General features: G+C 37.6%; 1 protein-coding gene across 5 annotated transcripts in view; it reads left to right on the forward strand.

Annotated features, from left to right (window-relative positions):
• Nucleotides 1–20,765, forward strand: part of si:dkey-237h12.3 (teneurin-3) — a 160,245-nt gene that overhangs the window by 121,249 nt on the left and 18,231 nt on the right. For 2 of the 5 annotated variants that reach the window (XM_056261857.1, XM_056261860.1), the window contains exons 11-19: nt 2,375–2,560; nt 3,550–3,576; nt 3,983–4,003; nt 4,809–4,955; nt 5,101–5,308; nt 6,716–6,835; nt 16,339–16,600; nt 17,579–17,846; nt 18,746–18,889. In XM_056261857.1, coding sequence (XP_056117832.1) covers nt 2,375–2,560; nt 3,550–3,576; nt 3,983–4,003; nt 4,809–4,955; nt 5,101–5,308; nt 6,716–6,835; nt 16,339–16,600; nt 17,579–17,846; nt 18,746–18,889 — 1,383 coding nt within the window. The remainder of the gene's footprint in view (nt 1–2,374; nt 2,561–3,549; nt 3,577–3,982; nt 4,004–4,808; nt 4,956–5,100; nt 5,309–6,715; nt 6,836–16,338; nt 16,601–17,578; nt 17,847–18,745; nt 18,890–20,765) is intronic. The other 3 variants (XM_056261859.1, XM_056261861.1, XM_056261858.1) reach the window with 2 other exon arrangements.

Below are 20,765 nucleotides of genomic sequence, written 5' to 3' on the forward strand. Positions count from 1 at the left end.
TTCATTACCTCCACTGTTCCACCTCAATTAAATAAACTTTAATTAACGTGTGTGTGTGGCGTGGATCGACCCGCCTCCCGCTGGAACCTGGAAGTGCTAAAAACAGATAAACACCTTGCCGCTAATGAAAAATTGATTACATCGACTGGTGTAGAAAAAGAAGGCCGTAAAAAAAAGATTGACAAAAATCAACCACCCCTTCACCCTTTTAGAGCAATTTAATATTCCAGAGAGCCGGCACCACCTAATCAGACCCTCCAAGGTCTTGCAATTGAATAAAACAACTTCTCTTGAGGGGGACAGCAAAAGGGCTCCCCTGGACAAACTCTTCAGAGAGACTTTACTTACGTTTCACTGAGGTTTTTAGCCGTCATTTATTTGTCAAGAGGACTTTCTTCCTACTCTAAAAGTTGCTTGACAAAGAAATGGCTTAATGGAAGACCAATTCTGAACTTGCCTGAAAGGTTGCCTTGGGCAGCGGTGGAGAAAAGTCACCAGTGTAATTTCTCTGCAGTGATAAATTGGCTCGATTATGGCCAAAATTGCCCCGGGCGGTGTTATTTGGCTGTTTTTAGGAGTCGTTGAGGTGAGTTCTAAGGACATAATGATTAGTTGAAATGAAGGTGGATGGGGCAAAGCCAGGTCTAAGTTGCCCTTGTTATCTAGCATCAGACGTGTTTAGATGCACAGTGGTCTCAGCCTTGAGCCTTATTCCAATAGCTGGATCTCTAACTCAAGGCAGACATTACCTGAATTGTATGTCTTTATTGAAAAAATAAATAATGCATTTGAAATAGTGGTTCCCCATATCTTACTTCACTTTACTGTATTGATATTAGATCATAACGATTAGTTGAAATGAAGGTGGATGGGGGCAATCCAGGTTCAAGCTTCTCTTTACCTGTCATCAGATGCATTTAGATGGTCCTACACATTGCTTTCTGGTTGCAGCATGTCTGAAAAGTGTATCTCTAACCTTAATACTTCCATAGCTGAATATCTAGCTCATTGTAGACACTGCCTGATTTATATGAATTTATGCAGAAAATACATACTAAAAAATTGAATGCCTTGTACTGTCTGACGCATACAGATGTAATCTTACGGTCTTGTCTTGACCTGTAGGTTGTTTTAATACATGCAGATCATTGTTCGACTGGAAACAGACATGCAGATGTAACTCTACTGTGTGCATGTTAATTCATTTAGTTTAATAGTTTGCAGCCCACTGGGAAATTTTAAGGTGACGGTAAATTGAATGTATAATATAAACTGAGTAATGAAGTTGTTGTAGCACCATATATGGAACCAAGTCTTCCTAATTTGAGATGTCTCTCTAGAATAACAGAGTGCACAATATTTGCTGACACTTACAGAATATGGTTATGCCTTATGGAAGTAATTATCTATTAAATGTACCATCCATAAACTGGTTTTGGCATGTAGCCACACCATATTTTTTAATTCAAATTATAAAAAAAAAATATAATCCCATGTTGCCTTGAACTTGAACCTTCAAATCAAATTACCTTTTGAGAGTCTTTTTGGCTACATTTTCTCCTAGATGAAATGGAGTGAATTATATTAAGGCATTTTTAAAGGCACTAAATGTTATTATAACAGAAACGCAACATGGTGTAATTCTGTTAAAGAGTCATTTGTCCTTGAAAATGTGCACAAGACACAAAGTCTTGTGTGAATGTGTGCGTGTACATGTATTTGTTGATGGATGCTCTGGAGAGCTCCAGAAATGTTAACAGTCACAGCTTGTAAGATGACAAGTTCAGAGCCATTGTGCATTGGCTTTAGCACAAAACTATCAAAGGATTACCGCCAATTTTGTTCCCCAGCATTCAAATACAATCCAGCAGTGAGAATTAGAGTGCCAAAGATGCATTCAGTCATAGCAGTTATAATTCAGCATGGTGCTGTTGTGAAGGAAATGACATTTTTTTCTTTTGCCAAAGCAGATGAGACAACATGTAGATCAGGGGTCTTCAACAGGGGAACTACAATTGTACTGCAGGCATCCACAAATTAATGTTTGATCTCAAACTTATTTTGTGCATGAAATTTAAATGTGTGTTAAACAAAAATACAACATTAAGTTAACTTTAACGAATGCTCAATTTAAGAAGCAACAATTCAGATAAAAGTTTCATTGTCCGTCCCACATTAAAATGTATCAAGGAAAATCTAAATCTAATGTACAAGTATCTGACTCTACATCCATAATAATTATTTGAATGGCATAAGATATGTACATGTACTAATGCAAGATGTGTGACTGTACAAAAAAATGCTTCAGTTGTATTGTTGTTTTATTGTTGTTGTTTAACTGTATTTATATAAAACACACCGTTGTTTGTTTCAGAATTGTGTGCAACGGATTGCAGTCCTCACGGCGTGTGTGGTGGAGGTGTGTGTCGATGTGCGGACGGCTGGTCAGGGGCAGGGTGTGAACAGGAGGATTGTCAGGCTCACTGTGGTGAGCACGGCATGTGTCGAAAGGGGAAGTGTGAGTGTCACCAAGGTTGGACGGGAGAAAACTGCAATATCGGTGAGTTAACCCTGTTGTGAACCTTGTATTTTGTTAGATTAGCTTTAAAAAAATATTCAAGGTTCCTACAGTCAAACCATTGGAAATATCACAGATAGAATTGTATTTTACAGGCCAGTAAAAGTCATGGAAATTAATAACATACAAAAGGTTAGATTTCTATAGTGAATATACAATACCATTCCAAAGTTTGGGGTCAGAAATAAATCCTTCCATTCATCAAAGAATCCTGAAAAAAAAAAAAAAAAAAATTCAACATTGATAATAATAAGAAATGTTTCACAAAATCAGCAAATTAGAATGATTTCTGAAGGATCATGTGACACTGAAGACTGGAGTAATGCTGAAAATTCAGCTTTGCCATCACAGGAATATTTAACATTTTAAAATATATTCAAATATAAATATTTAATTTTCAATTGCAATTATATTTCACTGTTTTTACTGTATTTTTGATCAAATAATTGCAGCTTTGGTGAGTAAGAGATTTTCATTAAAAATGCTTAAGTCTTGCCTTCTCAAACTATTGAATGGTATTGTAAAAAATTTAGCACTATAATATGTCATTGGCTAAATAGTCTTAGTTAGAGATTGTGTAGAGTAAAAGCTCACAAGTCATGGTGATGGTCGATGTTTTTATATAAATAATTATTTTAACCATATCTTTTTAACAAATGATTCACAAATCTGAATCAAAATGATTTTGAAACATCCTTATCCAGTAATCAAAATTGACTGAAAAGGCAAAATCATATTACATTTTGAGAAAATGCACAGCATATTGGAAAATGTAAAATTATTCAGGGTATACTTGTGAGTAATTTTTAAATCAAACACATTGACAGCACATCAATACACTGTTGCACATTTTCAAATTCTATGAATTAATTATGGGAGCTCACAGGTTGCCAATCGGCTAAATATGTGCATGAATTGCAATGTTAAAATTGCACAAAAAATAATATTTTGTTCATTCATTGTATCTCTAGCACACTTTCTGGACAGCAAAATAAAAGGTACAGTGCTTTCTTTCATTTGTCATGGTTTTCTTTCTATGTGATTATATAAAATATAAACGTTTAATTATAATTTTATTGAATTCCTTTTTAAATACATTTTCATTGAATGCAAATGTTTATGAAACAGAAAAGCAGATTCGCAGACATAGACCTTGCTTCGTCAAAAAAATGGAAAAGAAAAATGCTAAAGCTGCCGTGCCTTTCTCTGATCGAGCTCTTCAACAGTACAATGCAAATATCATGAAATGTCATATTTACTGAGGAGAGGGTAAGCCGCAGAATATTAGGTGTGTGTAAACCAGCAGAGGCTGCCTGGGCTGTCTAAAAAAATGACACTAAATCACTGCACACCGCAGTATAACACCCCATGTTTAATTCTTTTCCCTAAATGTCTTCATGATAGCAGGCTGGATAGGATATAGAGGTAAAGGTCATGCTGCCCTGAAGAGAGCATGTGGCTCTGACCCCTCTGTCTCTCAAGCATGACTTTCATTATGTCTATGTACCGTGTATTAATGTCTCCACATCTGTTCGTTTTCAGGTTTCCTGTTTTATACAGTGTAAATGTAGGCATACAGACACACACACACAACCATCAGTCAGTCCATGCACATATACACGTTCGCATTACCCAAATCCCCATTGTTGCACATCTCACTGTCTCTTAATGTAATATTTAGCAGCTGCTAAGCTCCTTTAGTTAAGCATTTCCCTCTGTAATTTCCTTTGACTTCACACATTCTGTGACAAAGGATATGATGGAGCACTTCTGTACACTGTCTGATCAGCTCAGCATGCTGTTACTTCACATGGACACTGCTAGATGTGATCATTTAACAGTATTTTTTAAAGAACTTTCTTTTAAATTTAGAAGCTGCTCAGATACTTCAGAAATATGATATTTTTTTTTATTTAATTCAAACCATTTTGCCTAGTTGGTGTTTCGCTGAATTTATTAATCTATTCTCCAGAACAAGAAAATGAAGTCATTTTCTAAAATACTAAAACACATATTTTGTCCAGCTGTTTCATGTGAAATTACAGCTGTCCCTGAGTCCTGTTCGATGTCTTTAAAATGTCAAGTGCTAAACGTTTGACTGACTAAGACACATTCACCATGTTTTCCCCTGTATGTTTAAGCAGTTCTTTATGGTGAGTTCTTCACCCCCTTGACTCATCCTAGGCTGCTAGTTGGTCGGTGTGTATAACTGATGAATTTGTCCCGGTAGATAGCTGTCCAGGGCTGTGTAACAACAACGGCAGGTGCATTCTGGACCAGAACGGATGGCATTGCCTCTGCCAGTCGGGATGGAGAGGGGTGGGGTGTGATGTCGCTATGGAAACCCTTTGCTCTGATGGCAAGGACAATGAGGGAGGTGAGAAAATGTTGCGAAGTTGAGTGCTAAATAATTGTGTTTACTATGATGGTGCGCCCACTTACACACAATCTGTACAAGAAATGTCTAAATAATTTTTAAAGCATCTGAATATGTCGTCTAAAGTCCCTTGCTGTTATTTTAGATGGCTTGGTGGACTGTATGGACCCAGACTGTTGCATTCACAGCACCTGTCAGGGTCAGACATACTGCCGCGGGGCTCCAGATCCCAGCACAATGCAACCCCACAGCTCGCCTACTCCAGACGCTCAGGGCTTCTATCAGCGCGTCAGCTTTCTGGTAGCTCCAGGGGGCACCCATACCCTAACAGGGGAAAACACGTTTAACAGCAGGTTAGGAGGTCTTGAACTGCTGAAGAACGCTCCACTAGGTTTGGTGAACTAAACTGATAAATATGTGGCTTGAAGGGATACCTCACCCAAAAATGTTGGTGCAAATAATTGGAGGGATAAAATACTTGAAGCATATTTTCTAAATATCTTATTTTGTGTTCCAAAAGAGATTTGGAATGACATGAGGGTGAGTTAATGTTGACAGAATTATCATTTGTGGCTGGACTATCTCTTTAATATTTTTATACTAGGCTGGAAAGCTGTATTTTACAGGGTTGTTTTTATGTATAAGCTATAAGCTAAAAGTTTTTTAATAATGTTAATGGTCACAAAATGGCTAGTTTAGATGCTTTAGGAAATGAATGTTATTTAAAAGATTTTGACCATCATATTGTTTTATATATAATGCTAAACTTTTCACTGTGACATGGCTTTTTATCCCGGTAATTTTTATTCTGATAATTTATTTATCAGTGCTATAACATATTAAAATGTATATGCATAGAAAGTCCTTCTGGCTATGCAAGTAATTGTGATGCCGTTTGATGTGTTTCACAATATTTCCCACAATCTTAAAGTGTTTTTTTGTAACGTTTTGGGGTTGTAGATCTAACAGCATGGGGAAATAGAGCAAGCCTCTCACACTCATACGGAATATACAATAGGCTTTTTCTTTTTGATAGGAATTCAGAACTTCAATTTCCCTTTTGAAGACTCCATGTTGTCCTATCTAATTTCTGCTGCTTTTATATTGCAGATAGAAAAGCCATCAACCGTTGGTATGCTTTGTATGAACAGCTAACATACCGTGTACAAAAATTGAGCGCCTCACCTTTGCACCTCTTCAATTTGGACTCTTGAGCGAATGTGTTCTATGTTTTCGGGCAAAGTTAACAATATGAACATTGCTGCTTGTCTTTACTGCCTTAGAATAGGACCAGTTAAGAACAACTTGTTAGAATCTCTGATGAAGCTTTTGATTATGCCTTGATGAGGAAACTTTTCATCCCGCCCATCTGCCCTGAGGTTCCCTTTGTTCGCACATTGAGAAATTATCGCATTGAGAAATTATCGCGCAATTAGTCCAAAGATGTGAGATTGCAGGTCAGACTCTAAATGGTGCATGGTAAAATAATTTGAGCTGTAATTACATCTATTAAGATTATCAAAACAGAACAGCAGAGGAAGGTCAGGTGCAGTGGATTGAGACATTGTATAGTTGGTCTGGACATTTAATATATAAAATCTAAAAATGTTATACATATATAATATAAAAACTTGAATGCTGCTTTTTTAAATAAGCAGTCTGCTGACCTTGAAAATCAATGCGATGGTTAAACTACCTTTGCTTTCTTTCAGAACCACATTTACGTCTTTTTGGGGTGTGTGTTTGTGTTTATTTAACAGCCTGGTGTCTGTAGTGCGCGGACAGGTGGTGACCAGTGACGGCACTCCACTGATTGGGGTGAATGTGTCCCTTCTGCATTACCCCCAGCAGGGTTATACCATCACCAGACAGGATGGCATGTACGTACAAATATGTTGTACTCAGACACAGACAAACGCATACGTATACACACATAATTATGCTAATACCTATCCTTAAGATAGTCAGTGAGAAACTAGTTTGCATAGTCTTATGCAAATTCCTATTTACATTTCAAAATCGTCAAATCATCACAGATAGCCACATTCTCCCTCCATGTCACCTACAGGCAACACATTACAACTTGATCTAATGTCATTTTATGACCCAGCTAGGTTTCATTTACAGATCAGATTAGTATATATATATTTTTTGTAAACACAAAATTTTATTTAATACACATCTCCACAAATGTTATATATATACATTCTATTAATTACTAAAGATGCTTGCCATGAAGGGGTTGAATAATTTTTAGTATGCAGAAGTCATTAAAAGTTGCGCTTTCAGTTGAATTTGGGGACACCAATTTCAATTACTTTTGTTTAACTTGTTCATTGCAAACAGCTGAAAGTCTGTCAATTTTGACAATAAACCTGATTTGCAATGGGGGTTGAATAATTTTGGCTACAACTGTATATGTATAGATATATGCTATATAATATTTGTACATCCATATATCATATATAGCCTAATTCAGATTACACTTTATTTTGATGGTCCACCTTAGACATTCAAAATTATGTCAAATTAATGACATAATTTTACTCTTATTCCTAGACTTAAGAATAAATGTGATCCATAAAGGTTCCTAAGTGTCAAGACTAGGTCTCAGCTCCTAAATTATGAAAGAGTGCTGGAGAGGTATCCTAACCTAGTTAGGAGTAACAAGATGGCAGCAGAGAGGAGGAGAAGACACACTTTCTTAACAAAAGATATCATTTATTGGAGTTATGCATATAAGCATATGCAGGGGGCGGCAGTGGCTCAGTGGTTCATGTAGGTTGTCTACAAACCGGAAGGTTGGTGGTTCAATCCCCGGTTCCATCTGACCAAGTGTCGAGGTGTCCATGAGCAAGACACCTAACCCCAGCTGCTCCCGACGAGCTGGATGGCGCCTTGCATGGCCGACACCGCCGTCGGTGTATGAAAGAGTGAGTGAATGGGTGAATGTGAGGCAATATGTAAAGCGCTTCGGTGGCCATTGGGTCTGTGAAAGCGCTATATAAATGCAGTCCATTTACCATTTTACCATATGTATATTATGTTATGTAAATTATAATATGATGACAGGGAGTTAAATAAACGATACAGGCTTGATCGTAAAGGTAACTAAATTTGTAACAAATGTAATAACCCCACTCTACAAATCAATGCTCTTACTGCAGTAATGAAAGTAATAATGACATTTTCTGGCGACTGGAAAAATGCAGCAGTGCACTGGTGATGACTTTGGCCCTTCAGTCCACAGAAAACAGGGTCTTAAATAGCACCACCAAACAGTAGTGGCCAAAAGTGATGTGTGAATTTTGTTTTGTTCTTTTGTTTGTTTTTTAATGACCTAAAAAGTTAGCTTAAACAATCAAAATATTAGGAATATATATATATATATATATATATATACACTCACCGGCCACTTTATTAGGTACCCCATGCTAGTAACGGGTTGGACCCCCTTTTGCCTTCAGAACTGCCTCAATTCTTCGTGGCATAGATTCAACAAGGTGCTGGAAGCATTCCTCAGGGAGTTTGGTCCATATTGACATGATGGCATCACACAGTTGCCGCAGATTTGTCGGCTGCACATCCATGATGCGAATCTCCCGTTCCACCACATCCCAAAGATGCTCTATTGGGTTGAGATCTGGTGACTGTGGAGGCCATTTTAGTACAGTGAACTCATTGTCATGTTCAAGAAACCAATTTGAAATGATTAGAGCTTTGTGACATGGTGGAAGTAGCCATCAGAGGATGGGTACATGGTGGCCATAAAGGGATGGACATGGTCAGAAACAATGCTCAGGTAGGCCGTGGCATTTAAACGATGCCCAATTGGCACTAAGGGGCCTAAAGTGTGCCAGGAAAACATCCCCCACACCATTACACCACCACCACCAGCCTGCACAGTGGTAACAAGGCATGATGGTTCCATGTTCTCATTCTGTTTACGCCAAATTCTGACTCTAACATCTGAATGTCTCAACAGAAATCGAGACTCATCAGACCAGGCAACATTTTTCCAGTCTTCAACTGTTCAATTTTGGTGAGCTCTTGCAAATTGTAGCCTCTTTTTCCTATTTGTAGTGGAGATGAGTGGTACCCGGTGGAGTCTTCTGCTGTTGTAGCCCATCCGCCTCAAGGTTGTGCGTGTTGTGGCTTCACAAATGCTTTGCTGCATACCTCGGTTGTAACGAGTGGTTATTTCAGTCACTGTTGCCCTTCTATCAGCTCGAACCAGTCTGGCCATTCTCCTCTGACCTCTGGCATCAACAAGGCATTTCCGCCCACAGAACTGCCGCTCACTGGATGTTTTTTCTTTTTCGGACCATTCTCTGTAAACCCTAGAGATGGTTGTGCGTGAAAATCCCAGTAGATTAGCAGTTTCTGAAATACTCAGACCAGCCCTTCTGGCACCAACAATCATGCCACGTTCAAAGTCACTCAAATCAACTTTCTTCCCCATACTGATGCTCGGTTTGAACTGCAGGAGATTGTCTTGACCATGTCTACATGCCTAAATGCACTGAGTTGCCGCCATGTGATTGGCTGCTTAGAAATTAAGTGTTAACGAGCAGTTGGACAGGTGTACCTAATAAAGTGGCCGGTGAGTGTATATATATATATATATAATATTTTTAAATATGAATGAAGAACAAAATATTAAACTTAGTGAAGGTTATCTGACCAAACTATTTGGCAAAAAAGGCAAACTACAGGTACAGGTTTAGAAAAAATAAAAAAGCTCACAGGAAAAAGAATACATTGACAACAACATAATCAGTTATTATATTTTCACTGGTTCTCTCTTGTTTTTGCATGTGCTCCTAATTTCTTAGCATGGTTTTGCATGTTTCATTGCATTATCACAAATAAAACAATTGACTAAAAGCATAACTACACAATATGCTTACAAAATCTTTAACACATTTTTAATAATATTTGGATAAAGGTTGAATATGTCAATTTTCCTAGGCTGGTCAACCCTTTTGGCCACTACTGTAAAGTTCAGTTCATTGACTTTCCAACTGATGTTCAAACCATGCAGCAAAATCAAGTCACTTTTATGAGGATCTGTGGAGCAGTTGTTATGTTTATGGACATATAACTTATGTTTACATCATTGCTCTAACTATAAATGAGGAGACATATTTCAATAGATTCTTTAGCATCAACACAATTTTTTAAATAATGAATTTTATAATGATTTTATAAATGTTTAACACTGTTAAAGTTGTCAATGGAACACCATAAGTGTTCTACTACTCTGAATATATAAGACTAGGTTTGACTCTAGGAGGATAGAAATAAAGTTTAGGCCAAATAGTGTAAATCAGCTAACAGCCAGCACATTTATTGTACATGAAACAACTTAATAAACAAATGCTATATTGAGTATATTGAGGTCTCGCCACAACACTATCTGAAATGGAGGAAAAAACAATATTTAGTCCAGGTTGTGCACGAAAGATCCAAGAATAAAAGGGAAAAAAAAATGAAAATAAAGAAAAAATAAAATGACCAAAAGTCCTCCTGGTTCCTTCGAAAGTTGATGTGTGTGTGTGTGTGTGTGTGTGTGTGTGTGTGTGTGTGTGTAAAGTTAATTGTATATGTAAGGCCTTTTTCTACTACCCGGGTAGTGTGTGCGTATCAAGTAACAGCTTTGCTGTAATTGAAATGAATACCACGATGCAAACAGATGGAAACTGGTCCACGTTGAACGTCAGTAGAACGCAGTAGGCCCTTCACCAATCACGGTCTGGCTCGCCATAGCTCACAGTTGATCTTTTCACAGAATGGAATCAGGCAACAAAAAAAACAATCTACACAAAACACAATTCACAGTTAACATCTCTCAAAATTCAAATATGCTTTTCATTCAATAAACTCACGAGTAAATGAAATCGCAAAAGCATCACTCACATGTTCATACACGTGTTACTTAATGTTATTAATTATAACATTGTACACGCGAGCATACTCATTACGCACAAATAAGTCTGTTCAACGCACAGATTGATCATCTGCACCTCAAAATACTCACTTTCATGTATAAATACTTTTTTTTCTTACATATATACAGGGCACATCATAAAATAAATGTATCAAAAATTAAATCTATCAGTTTCCCCGATCTCCGTTTGTATAATGAGAATTCAAATACAAAAAAAACATTTTAACTTTCAATTAACATCATCTTTTAACTGTTTTTTTTTTTCATTCAATATAACGTATATACAATTTTCTGATCGTTAATCAGTTAAAGGACATCGACTAAACATTTCTCTTAACACAGAAACTCACCAGAGTTCGCAGAATTTTCTCAATAAAATCAAAGGGAATTCCTTTTTTTAACCCATGAACAAACTTCATAAATCTTATGAAAAGTTTAAACTCTTTTTTTCAGAAAATCGTGCATTTTAGTACTTCAAAAGCAGCGCTTGATCACCTCGTACGTATCAGCTATATACAGTCTTCTTCTCTCAATATTTTCTTCTATGTCACCCAGTTCATATAGCGGTCCCTAAGGTACTGCATATAATTAACAAAAATGTAGAACATTGTTAAACTCTGGGGGGTTACATCTGCAATAAATGATTGGTGTCATGCTGCTGTGACCTCCCCCTTGCAGGCTCACTATTGGCTGATTCAGTGGTTGAGGGTGGCCATTTTGAGTTGACATCATTGTAGTCCTTAGTTTGCAGCACTTAAGTGTCACCTCAGTCAGCACTTAAGAATCAGTCCTAGACTTTACTGAAAGTTGCTTTTTGCTGCTTTATAAACATCTCCTACAAGTAGGCCAAAATGGCCACCCTCAACCACCGAATCAGCCAATAGTGAGCCTGCAAGGTGGAGGTCACAGCAGCATGACACCAATCATTTAGAAGTAGAGATGTCCTACTTTTTACTAAGAATTTTTTGACACTTAAGTCAAAGCTTAAGACTATTCTTAAGAGCATTTCTGAGAAGTTTTATACATACGGCCCCATGGGGCTCCTAGTAGCTCCTAACTGTGCGTTCACACCGCCGCTGGCGAGAGCCTCAAAGTGGCCGGAAGTCATTCATTTTCAATGAGAGCCGGCGGCGAGGGCGGCGCGACGCGTCTTGGACGGTGAGAGCGGCGAGGAGAGTTGAAATCAGGTCAACTTTATGGTAATGAGCTATGACACGGTTCGACGGCAACCGGCAGTAACCAATCGGAATTTAGAAGTGCTCCGTTTGAGAGGATTCCAGAGAACGCAGTCCTGTAAACTTTGGTTCCGACCACATTAGTTCCCAAGCAAAATAGAGGAGAGGTTGATCATTTGAATTTGATAAGAAGGCGTGCAACACTATTTATTGGCAAGATTTTCGCGCTAGAATGCTTGTTTTTTCAGCGGGAATGCAAATTAGAATAGCACTTAACCATGAACACAAAAGCCACACCACACAAACATGTCACTATAATTGTTAAGTTCTTTCCATCGATCGATTTTCTGCAAAAATAACGATCGACATGCTTGTTTGCTTTGTGGCCCCTTTAAATAAAGTTTAAAAAAAGACCAAGCATTCGATCTACGTCAGAGCATCAGAGCGTCCACGAATCTTTCCACGGCGTCGCTGGCAGGGTGGCGAGAGCGAATTTTGCCGCTCTCGCTGGCGGCGGTGTGAACGCACAGTGACATGCCGATTTAGGAGAAACTCTTAAAAATAATGGGCATGTCAGTCCTAATTTTTGCTCTAAGAGTATTTCACAAAGTATTTTAGCTCTAAAACCAGCTCCTCAATCTGTGAAACATTAGTAGTCAAGAGGACTCTTAAGTCACTAAGACAAAATCACAAACAATCCTAATGGCTGCTGCTTGCAATTCACCTCAGCAATCCACCCAAATACAATGTACACCATTGAAGCAATAGCGACAGATAGCCTTGGGTGCTGAACCTTTTCTTCTTAAATGCAATGCATATTTTGATTTATAGATTTTAATGTACAATAAAACGGCAAAAAATATTTAATAAATAAATAATGTCTGATTACCTGTGGCAGTTGTTTTCATGAGTTCACACATACAAATGATCGAATAGAGTAAAAAAATATAATAAGCGTATTTGGTATGCTGTCCAAGGGGATTGAGGGCTCCGAGCTTGGAATTTAGTCCCGAGTTATACCCCATATCCCTAGCCGAGAGTGAGGAACGGGGTGGCGGAGGGATGCAGAAAGCTGTCGAGGTACTAGGTGAGTCAGCTCTCGGCTGTGTATATATACCTCCTCTCGAGCTGATTAGGTCCTCCTCCCGAACTTTGTTTATAAAACATTATTTGTCGCTTGAATTCTACAATCTCTCGAGATGCAGACATGTAAGAGGCTGAACATATACTAGTTTAATAGTGACATTTAGCCTACATTTTAAAACCTTTATTTGAATTCTAAAATATTTCTATGAGCCAATCACTGTGGGCATAGTTAATAAGCATGTTGACATCATCCATAGCAACGAGGTCAACCCCGCCCTTACTCTTAGCTTAAGACTTCTCTCTATTCCTTAGTAAAAGTTGGTCTCAGCAGCTTTGTGAATATGTTTTAAGAGAAAACTCTTAGCTAAGAACTTTTACTGCCATTTAGGAGAACTCTTAGGGGCAGATTTACTAAACAGGGCAAATTAGCGTGAGAGCGCAATTCCAAAACAGCGCCGATGGGAGTGGAAAGTTCTGTGCGTGATCTACTGACGACGCGCAAATTAAAGAACACAGACGCAGTCAGATCATTTCCATAATGACCAATGCAAACTACCAGTTAGCAACTGGTTTAAGACCTGCTTTTTTGGGGTGGTAAATAATGGTGCAAACACCAGTACCTTGATAAGCGCAAACCTTAGTAAATCACCTTGCGTGATTCATTTAAATACTCTCCTCCCATAAATGTTTTGCCTGAAACGGAAACTCCTACAAATGCATATGCAATAAGGTCAGCCGCAAAAATAACTGTCCACACCTTTTCAGCGCATTTTTTTCACTGCGTGTCTTTAATAAATCCTGACCGTAGTTTTTTAACGCCAAAAGAGGGTTTGCGCTGGCGCAAGCTGTCACTAAATCTTGCCCTTAGTGGTAAGATACAGCCCTAGGTTAGTAGAATAAGTTGACATGTAATTGCAAAGTTACTTATAGTCAGTAGAATGTCTATTGGAGGAGCATCAATATAAAGTGTTACCATAACTTAAATGATTATGCAATTTAAGTAATACTTGTTTTTAAAATGAACACTTACTACAAAAAATAAATAAATAAAAAATTACAAATTAAACAATCTGGCAGTAATGATACTGTTTTAATCATGAAATATAAGTACATGAAACATAAGTAAATAAAACAGTTGCTTGATTTAGAGTCCGACAAATTATGATTTACAGTAGATGAATCAGATGGTAATTCGTTAGCTGTTCTGACAAATTAAATTAATTCAGTGGAGGATTTAAGACTGATTTAAACTGAGTGCAAAAATCTGATCTGCACACACATACATAAAAAATATGAGAATTTTCACATTCAAACCCAATTTTAACTCTAGTTATACAACATTAATGCAGTCAGCAGACTTTAACTTTAAGTTCTGTGCTGATCTGACCTTCTTGTACCTTTATAATAATCCCTTTAGTCATTATCCATCATTATCTAAGAATCACACAGATCAGCATTTAATGTGAGTCTTCTACTCAGGGGTCACATGTGTGGGAATATGCCTCTGTATGTGTGGCGACCGTATGCCTTTAACTGAGGCATGACCATAATGCATTAAAAACTTGAAAATGAAAGAATGAAAAATACTCAAGGGATGGGTCTACATCTCTAAAGAAGGAAGGCTGATGTTGGGGATTATATGATATATCCAGATCCCTCCTAAATACCTGCACACAGGGGAATGGGCTTCAAATAATCATGCTTGTTCAGTGCTGGTGTCTGCTCTTGGTTAGCAAGCGTGTCCAAGGGGAAACAGAGGGAAAGAAACAGCTTTAAAGGCTGATGGTCTGGAACAGTGGCCCAGCCATGCCCAGATTGAAAAAGGGGACAGGAGCAGTTAGGGAGAATTTCAAGGCAGTGGCACTTCAAGGATGTGTATGTTTGTGTGTATGTGTGTAAAGTCACAGCACCGCTCATCTCTCCCCTTCCGGGCAGAGAAGACAGCAGCTCATATAGAGCACGACTTCAAAGAGACGCCCCTTCATTTCCAAATCTGCGCCTACCTCCTCGTTACACCACGCTAATTAAAAAAGGGCCTGCGCTAACTGCTACCTCCAGATCTCTCATCCAAATCCCTGAAACGTAAAAAGTTACATCACATCTCTACCCTTTTCCCTTATCAACTTACAGAACATCTTAAGTGTGCCAGTGAACTACTGATAAAAGACAGTGAAGTGCATGTCATTTAGCTGTTATTTTCATTGGATGTTTGAATCGGATACAGTTCTAGCAGAGGATATGGAATATGGAAGACATCACTAACTAAGCGCTGTGATGAAGCTAACAAACCATAAAATTTGGAGAAAACGTGTGCGCTTGACAATGTGATAACAGGAAATTATAAATCACACTTAGGCTTCATATGCCCTCTGCCCCCACACAAACAATGTGAGTTTCTGGCACGACTTGTGTCTTAAACTCATATAATGGTGAAATATTATTAAAATATACAGTACTATTTGAAAGTTTGGCGTTGGTACGATTTTCTTATGCTCTCTTATAAGGCTGCATTGATTTGATACTGTAAAATAAAAACTGTAATATTGTGAAATATTGCTACAATTTTAAATAACTGTTTTCTATATTCAAAAATTTTAAAATGTAATTTATTCCTGTGATGGCAAAGCTGAATTTTCAGCATCATTACTCCAGTCTTCAGTGTCACATGATTCTTCAGAAATCATTCTGATATGCATGCTGATATGATGCTCAAGAATCTTGATCAAAGATTTTTCTGGGAATCTTTGATAAAAAAAAAAAACAGCATTCATTTGATATGAAAAGCTTTTGCAACAACATAAATGTATTTACTGTCACTTTTGAACAATTTAATGGGTTTGTGCTGAATAAGTATGCATTCTTTCAAAAACATTTTTACTCACACCAAGCTTTTGAATAGTAGTGTGCAAAATTACATAAATTAAGTTGCTTTTGATACATTTCTCATACATACAACATAGAAGTACCATGTATTAAATTGCTATGATTATGATAATAATGACATGTACCATTGGAATACCATATTTTTGGACTGTAGCAATACCATAGTAGTTTTTTTAAATACCTTATCATCACTGTACCGTGATACCACTATATCACTGTTTTGGAAGTGTAATGTAATTGTCTATCATACATGAACTGTTGTGAAAATTGTGTTTTTACCCAACTGCAGGTTTGATTTATTGGTGAACGGAGGGACAGCAATGACGTTACGTTTCGAGCGTGCTCCGTACTCCTTTGTGTATCGCACAGTGTGGTTGTCATGGAGAGTTTTCCATGTGATGGACACGCTGGTGATGAGAAAAGAGGAAAGAGACACGCCAACCTGTGAATTTAGTGGCCTTGACAGACCCTCGCCCCGAATCACCGCGTCACCACTCTCCACCTTCTACCGCTCCAGCCCCAATGCCAGCCCCATCATTCCTGAGACACAGGTGACTCATACCTTGACCTACATCACATCTTGGAGTAAAATGAGTCTCGGTTCATTTTTTCCAGAAAATCTAAATAAATTTGACTCTGTCTTAAGTCCATCTGATCTTTATGATTTAATGACACTACAAAGCATGAGATATGTACAAAACATACTATATGGTCAGGAAAACAAGACATTTTTACGTATGTATTGCTTCTGAATTAATTATGACAGTGGTGTACTATATTATGTTCCTGTGACAGTAATAATTTACATTACATGCTCGTAACATAAGTCACTTTTAAGGATCAGACGTAATTAAAACAAATTGTGTGTAAATCCACGGTAAATTATTATTTTATATAACTCATTCTGAAGATGTTCATATGATGCTGTTTGAAAATGGCACTGGTCATCTTTTTAACCAGTTGTAAAGACTCTTTTTAAATATTGACTTCTGGGTTGCCATACACTAATGTTCAAACGTTTGGGAAATATATATTTTAAAATATAATTTGTTCCTGTGATTGCAAAGCTAAATTATCAGCAGCCATTACTTGATTCTTAAGTATAATATGATATAGTGATTTGGTGCTCAATAAACATGTTACGATTGTGCTTCTTAATATTTGTATGAGGATTCTTTGATGAATAGAAAGTTCAAAAGAACATTTATTTATTTTAAATAAAAACACTTTTGGAACAATATAAATGTATTTACTGTTACTTTGGAACAATTTAATGCATCTTTGGAAAATAAAAGATTTTTTTTTTTTCAATAAATAAAAAGAATGAATAAATAAATCTTACTGACCCCAAACTTTTGAACGGTAGTGTATATCCACCCCCCGAGTGAAGAATTAATTCATTGTGTTTAATACATTTGCAAAGCAGTGCATTTTGTTACAAATAATTGTAATAAAAATTAAAATAATCACCAAGGAAATTTACAGTACAAGTAATTAACTTCCTCCCTCATGCACGTTTTTAATCACAGGTTCTTCATGAGCAGACGGCCATTCCTGGTAGTGATTTAGACTTGATTTACTTGAGTTCACGTGCTTCAGCCTACAAACCTGTTCTGAAGGTCATCTTGACCCAGTCCAGCGTGCCCTTCGGCTTGGCTCGGGTCCACCTCATGGTGGCTGTGGAGGGCAGAATGTTTCAGAAGCAGTTCCCAGCTTCACCCCGGCTCTCTTACAGCTTTATCTGGGACAAGACTGATGCGTACACCCAGAGAGTCTACGGACTCGCAGAGGCTGTAGGTAGGTAGCAGAACAATGGGAGGAAACAGATCTATATAAAGCCCTCTGTGTATGAATATATTATTAACTTGGACTGATTTAAACCAGGATACAATTAATCTTTTTTTCTCCCAGATAATTCTTTGGCAAGATGAGTAAAAACTCTCTAAAAACTGGTAGTACAAGCAAAACTGATTAGGTGAAGGTGACTTATTATGATACAGACCAAAAGGTTGAACTTAATATTCTCTGAACCTTAAACTAAAGGGATTTAGAACAGAGAATCAGGACAATAATATGGTTTCATTTTAATACGGCACAAAATGTATGATTTAAACCTTGCTGAAAATACACACAGTTCAAAAGCCAATCTCATTTTGTTAAATTTGTAGCATATGCTTAATCTTTATCTGAACCATCTTTTTGCTAAACTGACACTAGGTTGTGTTCTAGCAATAAATAAAATCTACAAGCAGCTGCATTTTTCTAGTCCATCTGTATATTGCTGACTGCTCTTTGCATGTATAATTAGTCTGCAAAGGAAGCGCACCGAGAAACACCAGCTTTTAGAAGGTCACAGGTCCATTTGGAAAATGTTGCAATGACTGGACTCATTGTAATCATGCCATTTGCTGAAATATTTCTTCCTTAACAATGTTGTAACTGCTCTGAAATAGTAACTGCAACAGTTTCCCATGTGCATGAACAGTAAATTGTCAATACCGCATATACTCTGCCAGTATTACATACTTGAATGTGAGCAGCCTATAGAATTAATAATGTTTCAATGCTTAAAATATATAAATATGCTTAAAATATTTGGTTTAAAATATTATTTTTAAATGATTAAATTATGTGTAGAAAAACATGTAAAGATAATGGATGCCTTTTGCCCTGTTTTTTCCCCCCCTATACTGTAGTATCTGTGGGCTTCGAGTATGAATCATGTCTGAATGTGATCCTGTGGGAAAAGCGGACAGCCACACTGCAGGGATATGAGCTGGAGGCCGCCAACATGGGTGGCTGGACCCTGGATAAGCATCACATCTTGGATGTGCCAAACGGTAGGAATCGCTTATTAAACCCCATCGGAACCACCTCATGGGAAATGTCCCCTCACCAACTCAGGGGTCAGTGCCTCTACCTGGACTCATTGTCATAAATATTCATCTTAACATGAAATATGGTCCATTGCCTAATTTGCACATAATAAAGCAGAGTTTGAAAGGGCTAATCGCTCACGGTGATGACAGATTAAATTGGAATCATTAACACAGCGTGCCAAGTCAGAGCTGTGCTCTCCAACATTATAGGGGACATGATTTGGCTGAATGAACTTTATCCAGTTTTCAGGCGCAGAATGCATACTTATAGCTTAATTCAATAAAAGTGCCATTAAAACACAAGCGTGAATATGGAAATGTGGCATTATTCCACCAGACATTCCCTGTTCCTTTGTCTCCATAATGAAACAGGGTGACAGGGAAACCCATTCTGTCAGCTTAAATCTCCACATTCTCACAGATAATGGCATCTTTTTATTCTTGGTAAATGACGATGTGTGCACAGTTTGAACCGGATCCAGCAGTCGAATTTAATGGTGCATTTTGAGAAAGAAGTCAGCTCTGCAGTGCATCCTGATGCCTTAAACGAAAACACAAGATTAGACTGACACTTTTCAGGTGCGGTTATTTCTCTAGAGTTAGTTAGTGTGACACCATCTGATTGTACCTTGCCTGAACCAAAGAATTTAAGCCTCTTTTTGATTGCTGGCTAAATGCCCAGTTGGGCTTGGGATTTCCACATCCTTTAATCTGACGACCTGCCGAACAAATGGTCACGGCCGTCTGCTCAACCCTTATTTGTGCACCTCTAGACAGTTTATCTAGTTTAAGCACTGTTCCTGCCAATAAGGCTTCAATTCTCATTTTATACCTCGAGCGCCAGAGTAGATGAAACCAATTGCAGATTTTTTTAAGGTTATAGAGGTAGCTTATATCATTATCTTATTTTAGATTAGACCATTATTATGGAAATGCTTTGGTGTTGCCATTTTATAGTTTCTTAGTTAATACTGATTATCATCAGTTAATAGTGCATTTAATTGATTAGCCAAATCCAGCAGGATGCATCACATCACTTTATTCTGATTGTTTGTTTTTTATTCAATTCATGTAGATGAAATCATGACATTTTTACATGTTTTTTATGTTAAATATTTGGGGATTTTTATGCTGCTTAGATTTCTTTGCTTGCTGGTGAAGTTCATAGACTTTGAATTGAAGATTAACTGCATTGTTTTTGCTGTTTTTGTGAACTAAATCTGTCAAAAACCTCACAGACACAGTTGAAAGCGATGGAACAAAAAGCCCAGGAACTGCATATTCTGATAGAAAGCACTGAGGCAGAGAGCCTCTGTCAAATATAAATCCATAACATGATCTTCTGTTCTTCTTCGTCTCATAACTAAATAACGGCAGGTTTGCGGTTAGGTGAGTTTCACACTGGGTTACTCAATATTTGTCTACTTGCTCATAATCTTCTTAGTCATTGAATTACAGGTTTAGAATGGCTCTTAAAAGGGCTTAAGACAAAAATCTGGCTCACCCTGGTTAATCTGAGTTCTATAAATTAGATGAAAGCTCTGCGCATTAGGGCATGTCACCTTTACCATCTTTTACGATTAGTGCATTTCTGTATATCACAAGCGATCCATGAGAAGTGATGGAGATGGGAACATTTTTGTCCTGAAGAACATGTCACAAATGTAATCAATTTGCCAAAGGGAGATCTTCTCTTTGACAGTCCCATTTGTCTCACTGATTGACAATGCAGAGCTTCTCATATCTATGGCTTACAGGTCTGATCAGCAGTCAACGGCCTTGCAAACTGAGATTTGAAATATTAATCATAGTGGTTCAAAAGTCTGAGACAAAAAAG

This window comes from Rhinichthys klamathensis, unplaced genomic scaffold (assembly GCF_029890125.1).
Source record: "Rhinichthys klamathensis goyatoka isolate OS25496 unplaced genomic scaffold, OSU_Roscu_1.1 h1tg000186l_1, whole genome shotgun sequence".
In the NCBI taxonomy this organism is placed as follows: Eukaryota; Metazoa; Chordata; class Actinopteri; order Cypriniformes; family Leuciscidae; genus Rhinichthys; species Rhinichthys klamathensis.